Genomic DNA, 14,446 nt, shown 5'->3' on the forward strand with positions numbered 1-14,446 from the left:
TGTGCTCGACTTCACTGAGGTACGTTGGCTCAGCAGGGGAAATGTATTAAAGAGACTTTTTGAGTTGAGAGCAGAAGTGAAGCCTTCATGGAGAAGGATGGAGTTAGTGTTCCTGTGCTAACTGATCCCAAAATGGCTCATGGACTCAGCTTTTCTTGTTGATATGACACATGAGCTTAATGTACTGAACAAGACGTTACAAGGCCAGGGGCAACTTGTCAGTGCTGCCTATGACAACGTGAGAGCATTCTCCACAAAACTGGCGCTCTGGAAAGCTCAGCTCTCTCAGACAAACCTTTGCCATTTCCCAGCATGCAAGGCACTCGTGGATGCAGGCACACCATTCAGTGCTGACGAGTATGTTGATGTCATTTTGAGGCTACAGGAGGAATTTGATCACAGATTTGCTGACTTCAAGACACACAGAGCCACCTTTCACATTTTTGCGGACCCCTTCTCCTTTGATGTGCAAGATGCCCCTTCTGTGCTTCAAATGGAGCTCATTGAGCTGCAGTGCAACTCTGAACTCAAAGCAAAGTTCAGGGAGGTGAGTGGAAAAGCAGACAAGCTTGGACAATTTTTGAGAGAATTGAGCCCTAGTTTCCCTCGGCTTTCCCGAATGTTCAAGCGGACTATGTGCCTTTTTGGTAGCACATACTTGTGCCAAAAGCTCTTCTCCACTTTGAACTTCAATAAGTCCAAGTACAGGTCCAGACTTACGGATGATCATCTTCAAGACGTACTGAGGGTCGCAACTGCTTCCTCCCTCAGGCCAAATCTGGCTCGGCTATGCGAGAGGAAACGCTGCCAGGTCTCTAGCAGCAAGGAGTAGGCAAGAGAAGCCATGTTCAGAAGAACAGTTCATTTTCTACAGTGTTCCATTCATGTTCAGAAGAAGGTTATAGAACTGTTAATACAGACATTTCAATCTAAATACAGCAGATATAGAAGACTGAAAGAAACACACAAGTTCACTGACTAAAAATATCTTATTATTATTTTATTTATGTATTACAGATTGATTGATTTTCTTATTAATTCTTAATTTGTTTATTTATTTTTCATATTTTGTGTTAAAAAATAAAAAAAGAGATTTGAGAAGATTGGAATTTTTTAACCATGCCTTTCTTGTGGAAAACCTAATGCGGCCCAGCCTCACCCAGACTCTGCCTGCAGCGGCCCCCAGCTAAATTGAGTTTGAGACCCCTGTCCTACACCATAAATCAGTAAGAGAGGGTACGACCTCTCTCATGGCCCCAAGTGGTGTGTGCATGCCAGAGCACTCTGGAAGGCACACAGAGTCTTTACAGACTACTAAGGATCAAACCTCTATCATCATGCAATCGATTATACAACTCTAAGCATATATGAGTAAATATTTCTAAGCATAAATGACAATCAACAATATAAACCTTACAGCTGGTTTTAATAACAGAATTCATTTGTTTCTCAAATGAGAAAGAGCTATCGAGAAACACTCCTAAATCTTTAGTTCTGAACTTTTCCAGTGGGCCAAGGTCAACATTATCTGCTAATGCTAAATAGGCTGCCGTTATTAACTAATGCTAATTTGATGTGAATTAGCATTATGCACTAATGCTAACACTTTTTAACAATGTGAGTAGCTAATGCTAACACTATTTCCCTTAACTTTATAACATTGTGAACGGCTAATGCTAACACTCTTTTTCCTAGCATTACAACATCTGAGCTGCTAATGCTAAGTAGGCCGCCATTAGCACCTACGTCTATCCATCCATCCATCCATTCGCTTCCGCTTATCCTTTTCAGGGTCGCGGGGGGCGCTGGAGCCTATCCCAGCTGTCATAGGGCGAAAGGCGGGGTACACCCTGGACAGGTCGCCAGTCTGTCGCAGAGCTAACACACAGGGACAGACAACCATTCACACTCACATTCACACCTAGTGGCAATTTGGATTTTCCAATTAACCTATCCCCACAAGCTGCATGTCTTTGGACGGTGGGAGGAAGCCGGAGTACCCGGAGGGAACCCACGCAAACACGGGGAGAACATGCAAACTCCACACAGAAAGACCCCGGCCTGATGGTGGAATTGAACTCAGGACCTTCTTGCTGTGCGGCAACAGTGCTAACCATCGTGCCACCGTGCTGCCCACCTACGTCTAATTTAAGGCAAATACGCATTAGAACCTAATGCTCATATCGTTTTCCTTTGCTTTATAGCAATGTGAGCAGCTACTGCTAAATAGCATTAGCTAATAACAGCAGTCTAATTTAATGCAAGTTAGCATCATTTGCATTATAACGATGTGAGGAGTTAATGCTAAGTATGCTGCCATTAGTGGCTAATTCTAATTAGGGGTGAATAATTATTACAAGCTAATGCTAATATCGTTTTCTCTTCCCTTTTAACAATGTGAGCAGCTAGTGCTAGGTAGGCTGAAGCTAGCAGCTAATGCTAAAGCTAAAGATAATTTGATGTGAATTAGCATTACATTAGTGAGGAGTTAATGCTAAGTAGACTGCCATTAGCAGGTAATGCTAATTTAAGGTAAATAGGAATTGGCATCTAATGCTAATACCATATTTTCTTGCTTTAACCCTTTAAAACTGGTCAGAGTGGGCACACTCCGTTTTGCGCAACTATTTTTAAATCCCGGTAGCACTGTAATCACGTGAGCTAGCGCAATAATTTTTTTTGCATATGAAACCTGAGGAGTTGTATTTACATCTTATGCCATCAACTTGTCCTAGGTTACAGTTTCCTTCCACATATGCTTAGGACTCATATTGCTCTGCTGGAAATAGTTTATTTTGATGCATATGCTGTTATTTTGCAAATTTGCAGTATAATATTTATTTTCGTTTTTCCTGCAGTATATAAAAATTGGTGTATTTCAAAAATAAAACTATGAAGGCACTCAAAATAAATTTCCTGAGGTGGGAAACTATTTTGTGCAACTTTTTTGTATTTACAGTTTTGAGGGATAAGCCTCTTAAATTTCTCTAACTAGAAATATATGTTAAAAAAACAAAAACGATTTTCAATTTTTTTGTAGTTTATTGCACTTTTTTGCAATTTATGTAATTACTATGCACTTAATACATACATATTATTAAAATTTAGGCTGTAATGGTTGTATTGATGTATAGCAACTTGAAATGCTCCCAAAAATGGCTCTACAGCATGTAAAAATATAATATAAGCTCTGGCGGACTTGGTTCTATGGTAGGTCTAAACGGGTTAAATCAATATCAGTAGCTAATCCGATTGTTCAGTCTGACGTCAGGTGAAGTCATTTTTATGCATTTAAGAGCTGTGTTGAATTCAACATTACAAACTGAACATTAGAACTATCCTCTTCTCCAGGATTTTCCTGATTTAACATTTCAATATGACATTTCCAGCGCTTTGTTTTCTCTGCTCACAGACAAAACAGATACACGCATGTATATACAGCCCACGTCCAGCTCTGCATGCACTCCTGCTCCATTTCTATAGAGAATAAACAACGTAACACAATCATTCTCCATTGTTTTCAACTCAACCAGCTGCATTTAATGAAGGAGTTTGAATTTACTTTACAACAGCTGCTGTTGTTTCCTGTCTGCATTCATGTTCTTAACTGTACTCCACACATTCTGAACTGGTGTACCGTAATTGTCGGGCTATAAGCCGCTACTTTTTGCACAAGCTTTGAGCCCTGCGGCTTTTAGTCAGGTGCGGCTTTTCTATGGATTGTCCATGAGCGGATTTGTTTTGTTTGTTCCGCTGTTGTACGGCACTACGTTGCCTGGCGGAAGGATCGGGGTTCAAGAGTGGTATGTTGGTCACATGTCCATCCGTCAGGCAACGTAGTGCAGTACGAGGTAGCGCGAAAAACAAACTTCAAAGTAGCGCTACCCGTTCAGCTGGAGGCCTGGATGATGAGCGGCGATAAACTTGCAAAAAGCAAGTTATGCCCAACTCCACCGGTGGATTCTGACAGCGTGGAAAAGTGTGAAAACATCCACGATCACCAACAGATTTCGAAGGGCTGAATGCTGCATGATGGAGAGGAGGACACTGCCACGGCCCTTCTGAGGGTGTTCGACTCTGACACTGACAACGAGGATTTCTTTGGTTTTGAAAGTGACAACGAAGGAAAGAAGCTGAGAGTGGATGACGAAGCCACCCTGAGCCTGTTTGTTTCCGACACTGGAGAAGAGGACTTTGGTGGTTTTAGTGCGCAGGAAGATGGTGAAGGACTGACTTTTCTTCTTGTTAAAGCCGTGTCACTGCACCTGAGCCTAAAAGGTAGTCCGAATCAATTGTTCTGGTGTGCTGTAGGTTACTGTTATGTACTACATTTGTTACTCATTTATGAAGCACAGTACATGTTTTGTACTTGTAATTACCGCTACTTGTACATATACCTAAAAAGTTATGCAAATATGTACCCATAACTTGTTTTTCAAAATATTAATAAAAGGGGTGTGTCTCCAAACAGCCATCTCTTTCCTGACAATTCGCTTTGTGCATATTCTCTTACATATGATAAGTCAACATTGAAACACCTGCGGCTTTTAGTCAGGTGCGGCTAATGTATGTACAAAACAGGATTTTCCCCTGATTTTAGCTTGTGCGGCTAATATTCAGGTGCGCTCTGTAGTCTGGGAAATACGGTAGTTCTTCCTAAAGTACTGCAGTATTCCTGCCAGTACATCCTTTTAGTTTTCCTAACTGTTTCCTCTGATGCTCGTTGCTATTCTTTCCTCAATGCAAATTCATGCTAAGCTCCTTCATATCCATCCCTGTTTCTAAACCTGTAATAATTGCTTTAATGTGTCTTTGGCCTAATTATGAGTCTGTCCATATGTTTGTAGTTCCCCACTTGCTTTGGTTTCTTAGCTCTGATTCTCTCAAATTTATCCTTGAAATCATTTACTGGCATCTCTCCCTCTCACTCCCACTATCCCCAGAACACCAGAGTATTCATCTCCTGGTTTATCCTATGGCCTCTTTGCATTTTCTCCAATCATCCCTGTTTCTAGAGTCTCACCCCATCTGCAGGCAGTCCAAGAGAAACTGCCTCTGCCATTTTCTTCTTCTTAATCTTTGATTTTTCTCTTCACTTTCTCCATTGGGTCTTCTTAGACGCACTTTCCAGAAAGCAGCAACATTTTTTGTGCCCCATTTTTCAAATTGTGCATCTTACTTCAGCTTAATGTGTTTCCTGTTTTGTTTTTACACAGGTCATGTAAAAGAAATCCTACCAGAGACTCGACAAAGCTGAACTGAAAGACAGCACAGGCAATAAATCAGAGCAGCACAGAACTTAAGCTCATGGTCCATAGAAGCTGGGCTCTACAGGTGTACCAGGACAAGCTTAGTGTAAGTCCCTCGAAAAAGTTTCACTTGTGCTGTTTCGGTGTAAATTACTGGTTTGTTTGAACAATTTCATCAGCTGAACCATAAATACTCCAAAACAATTTCTTTGTGACTCAGTGTGATTTTTCATTTTGTAATATTAGCATGTCAAACTCTACATTCTCTACACAGATGAGAAATGAAGTGTATTTAATAATAAAAGTTATCTCTCAGAGACAAAGTTAGTGTCTCATTCAGGTCTGTATCTGAGTAGCCTCAGACACATGCAGTGCTCATATTTTCTGTTTTGTGTGTCACTCAGACCTCTTCCTGACAGGGGCAGCAATTTCATTTAAAGTCCCATTCACTGATACAGGCTGCTGGAGCTCCAACCAGGAGGGTACACACATGATCCAGGGAAAAAAATTATATATGGTCTCTTAGATAAATATTAAGAGGTCCTGTGTTTTACTAAAAAATCAAAGTAGTAAAACACAGGACCTTTGGGTTAGATATAAGGTGATTTGACAAATCATGTCTGTTGTAAATGAGTAAGCCATTTATCGACCTGACTCAGGTTTTAAATCATCATCAGAAAAGACTGAATCCTGACCTGAGAATTGTACACTTTGGACTCTCCACTGCAGAAAATAGAAGCTTCAGTCCTGAATCCTGCAGGTTGTTGTTACCCAGATCCAGCTCTGTCAGACGGGAGGACTGGGAGCTCAGGACTGAGGACAGAGCTTCACAGCTTCTGTCTGACAGGTTACAGCCACTCAGTCTGAAGAAAGGATGACAAGAAGACATGAAACACTTGTGTTAAAGTATATTCATGGTGCCATGAGGAGCTACTACATTTACAGTATTTCAACACTGTTTCAGGACATGCTGGAATCCTTATTGCCTCATGTTACAAAAGACAAATGTGGCAGTTTACTGTGACTTGCATGGATTCATTAAAAAAACAAAACATAAACACTGTTAATTTTTTCCAAATGAAATTGATTAAATGATGTTAATTGATGAAAAAAAAATCGATATTGCTTGATCTGACCTCAGCGTTTCCAGTTTGCAGTATTGACTCTTCATCCCAGCAGACAGAAGCTTCACTCCTGAATCCTGCAGGTTGTTGTTACCCAGGTCCAGCTCTGTCAGATGGGAGGACTGGGAGCTCAGGACTGAGGACAGAGCTTCACAGCTTCTGTCTGACAGGTTACAGCCACTCAGTCTGAAATCAAGGTGGAAGGGAGACAAGATCAACCAAACAAATCAGAGCTTTATTGCTTTTTTATTGTTTTTAAGCAGAAATCAGTGAGGTGCTGGTAGATTCTGTTCTTTTGGTTTATTACCCAACAACACACACATACACTAATATTTGTGACTTTTGTAATAGTAGCATTTACAATGCAAAGCAACAGCGATCACAGATTGAAGGGGCCTGAATAAAACTACAATGCAGTGATTTTTAAGATGACCTGTTCTTCCAATTTCCAACAACAGATTTCTCCAACCTTACAGTTAAAAATAATTCTTTATCTCATACTGAATCTTGGTGCACCTCCCCCCAGTTTATTAAAATGAAGAGGTACTGAAGTTGCTGTAAGTGATGTGTGATGCCACTGATTTCCTTTCTGATCCAATACAAAGTAAAATTCAGGCTGGTATCTGCGATACTGATGAAAACTATTCCTTCAGAATCAATACAAGACATCATAAGAAAATATGATGTTTTGTATAACATAAAAAGCCTGAATTTTAAAATATTCAGTTAATAATCAAAAACAGATGTGACTGAAAATAATAAAACTGAGAAACATTTTATGGCCATTCGATCCTTTTACAACCATTGCAAGAGCTTGGTTGGCATAGCCGGCAATACGTTGGATAGTAATAAGTCCGGTGGGTGATGGGCTCCACCAGGGCTGCCCTTTGTCACCGATTCTGTTCATAAATTTTATGTTTAAAGGCTGTATCAAAAGTTCATTCAAGTTACAATATTGTGGTCAAAAGTTCTCCTTTTTTCTTTTATACTATACAACTACGCTGTCTCATGGTTTTAGGACATGGATCTGTCATGGAAGAAATCTATGACCACTTTTAATCAACATTTTAAAAATAAACATGATCACAGATTTACTCACAGAGCCTTGTTGGAGGCTTTGACCACTGGCAGCAGCCTCAGAAGAGCCTCCTCTGAAGCAGAGTATTTCTTCAGGTCAAACACATCCAGATCTTCTTCTGATGACAGTAAGATGAAGACCAGAGCTGACCACTGAGCAGGAGACAGTTTACCTGTGGAGAGACTTCCTGATCTCAGGGACTGTTGGATCTCCTCCACTAGAGAACGATCATCCAGTTCATTCAGACAGTGGATCAGATTGATGCTTTTCTCTGCAGACAGATTCTCACTGAGCTTCTTCTTGATGTACTGGACTGTTTCCTGATTGGTCTGTGAGCTACTTCCTGTCTGTGTCAGCAGACCTCGTAGGAGAGTCTGATTGGTCTGCAGTGAAAGACCCAGGAGGAAGCGGAGGAACAAGTCCAGGTGCCCATTTGGACTCTGTAAGGCCTTGTTCACAGCACTCTGGTGGAGAGATTGAAGTTTTAGTTTGTTAAATAGTTTAGACCATGTAGAGGTTGTTTGTTGTTGTTCCAGCAGATTGAGTCCAGAGTTGATGAAGGTCAGATGGACATGAAGAGCAGCCAGAAACTCCTGAACACTCAGATGGATGAAGCAGAACACCTTGTTCTGGTACAGTCCGCTCTCCTCTTTAAAGATCTGTGTGAACACTCCTGAGTACACTGAGGCTGCTCTGATATCGATGCCACACTCTGTCAGGTCTGATTCATAGAAGATCAGGTTTCCTTTCTGCAGCTGATCAAAAGCCAGTTTTCCCAGAGACTCCATCATCTTCCTGCTCTCTGGACTCCAGTGTGGATCTGTCTCAGCTCCTCCATCATACTTGACCTTCTTCACTTTGGCCTGAACCACCAGGAAGTGGATGTACATCTCAGTCAGGGTCTTGGGCAGCTGTCCTCCCTCTCTGGTTTCCAGCACATCCTCCAGAACTGTAGCAGTGATCCAGCAGAAGACTGGGATGTGACACATGATGTGGAGGCTTCGTGATGTCTTGATGTGGGAGATGATCCTGCTGGCCTGCTTCTTATCTCTGAATCTCTTCCTGAAGTACTCCTCCTTCTGTGGGTCAGTGAACCCTCTGACCTCTGTCACCATGCCAACACAGTCAGGAGGGATCTGATTGGCTGCTGCTGGTCGTGTGGTTATCCAGAGGCGAGCAGAGGGAAGCAGTTTCCCCCTGATGAGGTTTATCAGCAGCACATCCACTGAGGTGGACTTTCTAGGATCAGTTAGGATTGTAGTTTTGTGGAAGTCCAGAGGAAGTCGACACTCATCCAGACCATCAAAGATGAACACAACCTGGAAGTCTTCAAAGCTGCAGATTCCTGCTTCTTTGGTTTCAGTAAAGAAGTGATGAACAAGTCCCACCAAGCTGAACTTTTCCTCTTTCAGCACATTCAGCTCTCTGAAAGTGAATGGAAATATGAACTGGATGTCCTGGTTGGCTTTGTCTTCAGCCCAGTCCAGGCTGTATTTCTGTGTTAAGACTGTTTTCCCAATGCCAGCCACTCCCTTTGTCAGCACTGTTCTGATTGGTTCATCTCTTCCAGGTGAGGCTTTAAAGATGTCTTCTTGTCTGATGGTTGTTTCTGGTCTGTCTGGTTTCCTGGATGCTGTTTCAATCTGTCTGACCTCATGTTCATCATTGACCTCTGCAGTCCCTCCCTCTGTGATGTAGAGCTCTGTGTAGATCTGATTCAGGAGGGTTGGGTTTCCTGCTTTAGCGATGCCCTCAAACACACACTGGAACTTCTTCTTCAGGGTGGATTTAAGGTTACGATGACAAACTGCAGCTTGAAGTTCTGAATGAGAAGAAAAATAAACACTCAATTCCAAAAAGAACTCATCTTTAAAACATGTTGCTCCATCTTCCATCTCTGGAAAATGTCTCATTTATCCAGCAGCTTAAATCTTTAGATAAATCCTCTTACTGCTCTGCAGACGGTCAGCCAGCTCCTCCTGCTTCATTCTCCTCAGGAAGTCCACTGTGATCTTCACAAACGCCTCTCTGCTGCTGCTCCTCTGACTCTCTAAGCATTCTGGGTAATCTGGACTCAGAACCTTCTGGATCTTCTTCAGCTCGTTCTTCACAAAAGTGATGATGTTGTCCTCCAGCAGCTGGAACAGAATATTTATGAATGAGCCAATCAGACTGAAATCATGGAGCCAAACATCAGATCCATGTTGGACACACTGACGATCCACTGGTCTACAAAGAGCAGCATGGAGATGACTGTGAACAGAACAGATGTAACAGTAGTTGTTGTACATGTACAGACCATAAATATGGAGTCCAGCTGTGTTTGATGCTGCTGGGCAGACTGACCACTGGGAACCTCTGAGCTCTGCTGGTCCACTCTGTGGAGGAACCATGAAGGATTAGATCAACACAGGATAAAGATCCAGGAGTTTCTGCTCAAATAACTTCATCTGAATCAAGTCTGTCAAGTTTTAAACTCTCAGATTGTGAACATATCAGTAATTTTCAGTCTGTTTTCATGGACGTCCTTTCAGTGGTGATGTCAGGGATGATTTTGAAGAAGCTCATCAAACTGAACCATCAGCAGATCACTGCTCCAAAACCAGAACATGATCCGAGTCTCCCTCCACCACCAGAACACCAGCTTTACTAACGTGGTAGATCAGTGTAGTACAGATCAATAACTGATGAGTCATTTGATCAAAATCACTGAGTGCTTCACGTCTGACCCTCTGATGCTTCTGTAGACATTTTGCATATTTAATGAATGTCTGACAGTTTTACATTCATTCTATGAACACAGTGGAAATGTTGTGTTATAGTCTCCATGTTGTTTCCAGCATCATAAATTCTTAAGTTCAGAAAATTAGATTCTTTCTTCACAGCTGAAAAACAACAACATTTATTCTCTATTGAAATCTGCATCGTCCACTCCAAAGGTCACAATCTGAAGGTAACATCTGGTTTTGTTCCCTGTGGTTAACTCTGAGCATCAGTATGGTGGGATTTATCCACTACATCCACACCACTGTGGTTCAGTGTTGTCCTGATGGAGTAACAGCAGCCAGTATGATCCAGGCTTTAGCTGCTGGGTCTCTGTGTGACCTCTCAGACTGTTTAACAGATCAGACACAAAGAGAATCAGAGCAGCTCTGTTCTTTAAAGACAAACATGAACCCACTCAGGTCACACTTTCCCCACAGATATGAGCATCACTGTCCTCAAACAGCAAATGACCAAGTCGAACATTTGGATCTTTTCTCTTTCATTGTTTTCTTTTTAATGAATCTTTGTAACAATCTGAGGATGTTTCAGGTCATATTTATCCAGGAAACACAAACATGTAAAGGAGTCATCACAGCTCTCTGACCTCGTTGCTCCAGGTTCACCACTGAAGTTTAGAGGGTCATCTTTGGACCAGTCACTCCTCACAGACGGACAGCTGGACCCTGCAGACTGTGACCTCTGACCTCTGCAGACACAAACATGATTGAAGCAGCTGTGATCACACAGACTGCAGATAATGCAGCTGTTTCCTGTCAGTAACATCCTCTTAGATTAGAGTTCAGCTTTTTACAGGGAAACTGGACAAAACTGATTTTTGTTACAAACTCATTTTCATTTCCTCTCAGCTCACAAACACAGTCAGACAATCAACCAGAGTCAACACTGATTATAATGTCAGTGCAGAATTATTTCTGTTACTCAGTGAGTTCAGCTCTCTGACCTCGTTGCTCCAGGTTCACCACTGAACTCTGGATTATAATCTTTGGACCAGTCACTCCTCACAGACGGACAGCTGGACCCTGCAGACTCTGCTCTGTCCTCCTCTTCCTCCATCATCGTCTTCAGTCAGTCTGAGAGGTAAACCACAAACACTCAGTGAGTTCACATTAACAGGAGGAACTGAGTTACAGTCGCTGACCTCTGACCTGTCATGTGACCATGAAACCAGGTCAATGTGTCTGTAGGTTCAGTCATCCAGGTCATGTGATCTAAGGAGCTTGGAGAGAAAAGAGACGTCTTTAAGTTTCTGGAAGACGTTTCATCTGAGAAGCTTCTTCAGCTCTAAAACCAAACGGTGGAGAGTCCCAGATATTTAAACCTGAGAGGGAAAGAAAGCATGTCGCTGACCCACCACTGATGTGTTTTTATTCCATGTATGAATGTTGTTATTGACAGAGATGACGTTTGTGTGTCAGTGATGCAGTGACTGTTGTTGTTACCTGTACAGGCTGGTTAGACTCTATGAAACAGATCATACAGATCTCTGCATGTTAGAAGAGACTATTAAAGGTCATGAATGAGACAAAGGCAGGGAGGCGTCCTTTACAGCTAAACAGCAGAGTGAGAGAACAGCCAGCACCTCTACATTTATCACATTATACAGCACATGTATGATACTGACAGGGATGAGAAGAATTTAGTGATTCTGATCCCATCATTGATATTACTTATTGATTCTCAGTAGCTCTGCTCTGACAGTCACCACCATCACTGAGCAGCATATCAAAGACATTTGTGCACATTAACTGCATGTTGTGGCTCAAATGTTTGTGCATGTTGGAGGCATTTCCTCTTTGTTGTGATCAGTGTTGGTCATTACTCAAAACAGTCATTATTACACATATTACACAGAACACTTTAATTAAAAGTAATGGAGTACGTTACTTCATTACTCCTCATAACATTACTTTGATGTTACTGTGTGAAATGAACAAATGAACATGTAACAACATAAAGCTGAGGTACAGCCCCACACACCAACACAGATCCTGATGAGGTCACGTGATGTTTCTCTGAGTGTTTATGAACACAAATCAAAGATGAAACAGCACAAAGACACTTCAAAGTGATTCTACTGTAGAAACATGAACAGGTAGAAACCTGCAGCCTGACTGCTCATCACTTTGTTACCTGTTCAAGTTCAGCAGCAGCAGCTCACTTTATCACGGTGCTGGTCTGGGGTCAGTGTTTACTCAGCTTTACGTCACTCTGGGTTCTTGGCTAGCTTAGCTTTAGCTTAGTGTTAGCATGCTGTGTGCTAGCTTAGCGTCAGAGCTCTGCAGGTGTCTCGTGTGTAAATATTAATCACAGTGACAGTAAAGGAGGTAAAGGGCTGTGACGTCATCACGTACGCTGCGTCCTCTGTGGGCTCTGAGTGAACTCAAAGTACAAACTACAAGTACACAAACACGAACGTAGCTCAGAGTGGCGGACACACTCGGCCTCGTTGGTCCAGCTGTGAGTCCGTTACCGTGAACTATGGAGCGGCAGATTTGTGCTGAACTAAGCTGCACACAGCTGATGTTAGCCAGGAAACATTACACACTGACTTTAATGGAGAGACCGGAAATACAAACACACACAGTTTGTTGTGTGAAGAAATCAAACACGAGCTGAACAAACAGTAAAGTTCCTAAAGACAAACTGTTAAAGGAGGAAACAAAGCAAACTTACAGTTTCTTCACACACCAACAACAAGCTCCACTCCACACCTGGACACTAAACACAGACACACAGGTGAGCTGCTTCCTGGAAGGAGGCGGGGCTCCACCTGAAACTCAGCACAGGTGGGAGGGGCTCAGCTCTGTGTGTGCTGATGTGTTAACTTTAAAAATATGCCGTCTGACTGCTCAGACTGAGTCAGAGTAAAGTTCACATGCTGACGTGTGGAGACATGAAACCTTGTTGTAGCTGCAGGTGTGAACACACTGATCCCAGATCAGCTCTGCTGTATTTGTAACATGAACATTTCTGCTGCAAAGCTTCAAATGTTCAGCATGTTTCTCTGTTTCCAGTCTATAGATCCAGTCACACTTTCTACCTTCACCTGTGCAGTAAAGACTGAGAGCAGAGCTGAAAGCAAGCGTCCAATCAGTGAGCAGCATCAACACCTGAGCTTCATTCAGACTCTGTTATTGAAGATGTTGTTGGTACAAAGTTCATCTGCTGCTCACATGAATCCATGAAAGATTTATTTCACTGAATGTTTCTTCAAAGCTCATTTCAACCTGTTGAAGTCATGAATGAAAGTGCAGACTGAGAGTGGATCACATGATGTTTGAGGTGTGTCATGTGACATGTTCAGTATTGTCACACATGTCTAGATTGTCCCTGATATCATAACTGCTCAAACACTGATGATTATATTTGAAGAATTATTCCTGATGGCAGCAAAGTTTGAATGGAGCTCTCTGTCTGTGCTGATTTGTCGCCCTCTGGAGGTCAAAGCACAAACTGCATGATGTCACTGTAACCACCACAGAGACAGGAAGTGTTTCTATGACTGAAACACTGAAATGATGCTAACGGCTGTCGTTAGGCTCACTGACAGCAGTGCTGATGTGTTCATGTCAAACACTGGCTCAGGTCAGACTCCTTCATCCTTCTCCAGCGTGAGGCCGCCCTCAGATCCACAGGAGCTCTGACCTTTGACCTCCTGACCCTAACCATTTTAGTCTTGTTGCATCTGCAAATCCATCCAAACTGTAGCCGAGCAAAAGAAGCTGGAAGTTGTTCTATGAATGATGTTGTTGAAGGAGCTTGGAAAGAAAAGCGTCTGGACTTCTTTAAGTTGCTTGAAGAGGGACATGGACGTCTTAACGCCCACTTACATCCTGGGACATTTGATCACAGGAAATCACATGATGGGGTGGGGCTAGATCTCACAATGGGTTCACCCAAAACCTTGGCTGATTGAGACCCACACCCGCTCTCACACCGTGGCTCGTGTGATTAGGTAGAGGATCAACAGGGGCTCCATGTCCCTGAATTTAAACTGAATCTAAACACACCGTGCACGATGCCAAGTTAGATAATGGTTAAAAGAACAAGATAAGAATAAATAAAAAGATAAAATAAGGATAAGAAATAACTTAAAAAAATAAAATAAAAAGATAAATAACTGCAAATAAGTACAAATAAGTAACTGAAGACACGTGTGGTCTGCAGATGTCGATGTACATGGAGTTTAATGTGCAAAATGAACTTAG

General features: G+C 42.2%; 1 protein-coding gene and 1 long non-coding RNA gene across 2 annotated transcripts in view; both read right to left on the reverse strand.

The window, feature by feature from the left end:
* LOC143418279 (uncharacterized) overlaps positions 1-6,039 on the reverse strand; it is a 14,031-nt gene extending 7,992 nt beyond the window's left edge. Inside the window, exon 1 of the long non-coding RNA XR_013098207.1 lies at positions 5,945-6,039. This is a non-coding gene — a long non-coding RNA (uncharacterized LOC143418279). The remainder of the gene's footprint in view (positions 1-5,944) is intronic.
* A 58-nt stretch (positions 6,040-6,097) lies between these two features.
* Positions 6,098-13,011, reverse strand: LOC143418435 (protein NLRC3-like). Its single transcript, XM_076883545.1, has 8 exons — positions 12,912-13,011; positions 11,179-11,308; positions 10,822-10,923; positions 9,751-9,829; positions 9,403-9,589; positions 7,473-9,273; positions 6,376-6,559; positions 6,098-6,112 (listed from the first exon to the last, which is right to left on the reverse strand). The coding sequence occupies exons 2-8, from the start codon at positions 11,292-11,294 to the stop codon at positions 6,098-6,100; spliced, it is 2,484 nt and encodes an 827-aa protein (XP_076739660.1). The 5' UTR covers positions 11,295-11,308; positions 12,912-13,011.
* Between the last annotated feature and the right edge of the window lie 1,435 nt (positions 13,012-14,446).

This window comes from Maylandia zebra, linkage group LG4 (genome assembly GCF_041146795.1).
Source record: "Maylandia zebra isolate NMK-2024a linkage group LG4, Mzebra_GT3a, whole genome shotgun sequence".
NCBI classification, from domain to species: domain Eukaryota; kingdom Metazoa; phylum Chordata; class Actinopteri; order Cichliformes; family Cichlidae; genus Maylandia; species Maylandia zebra.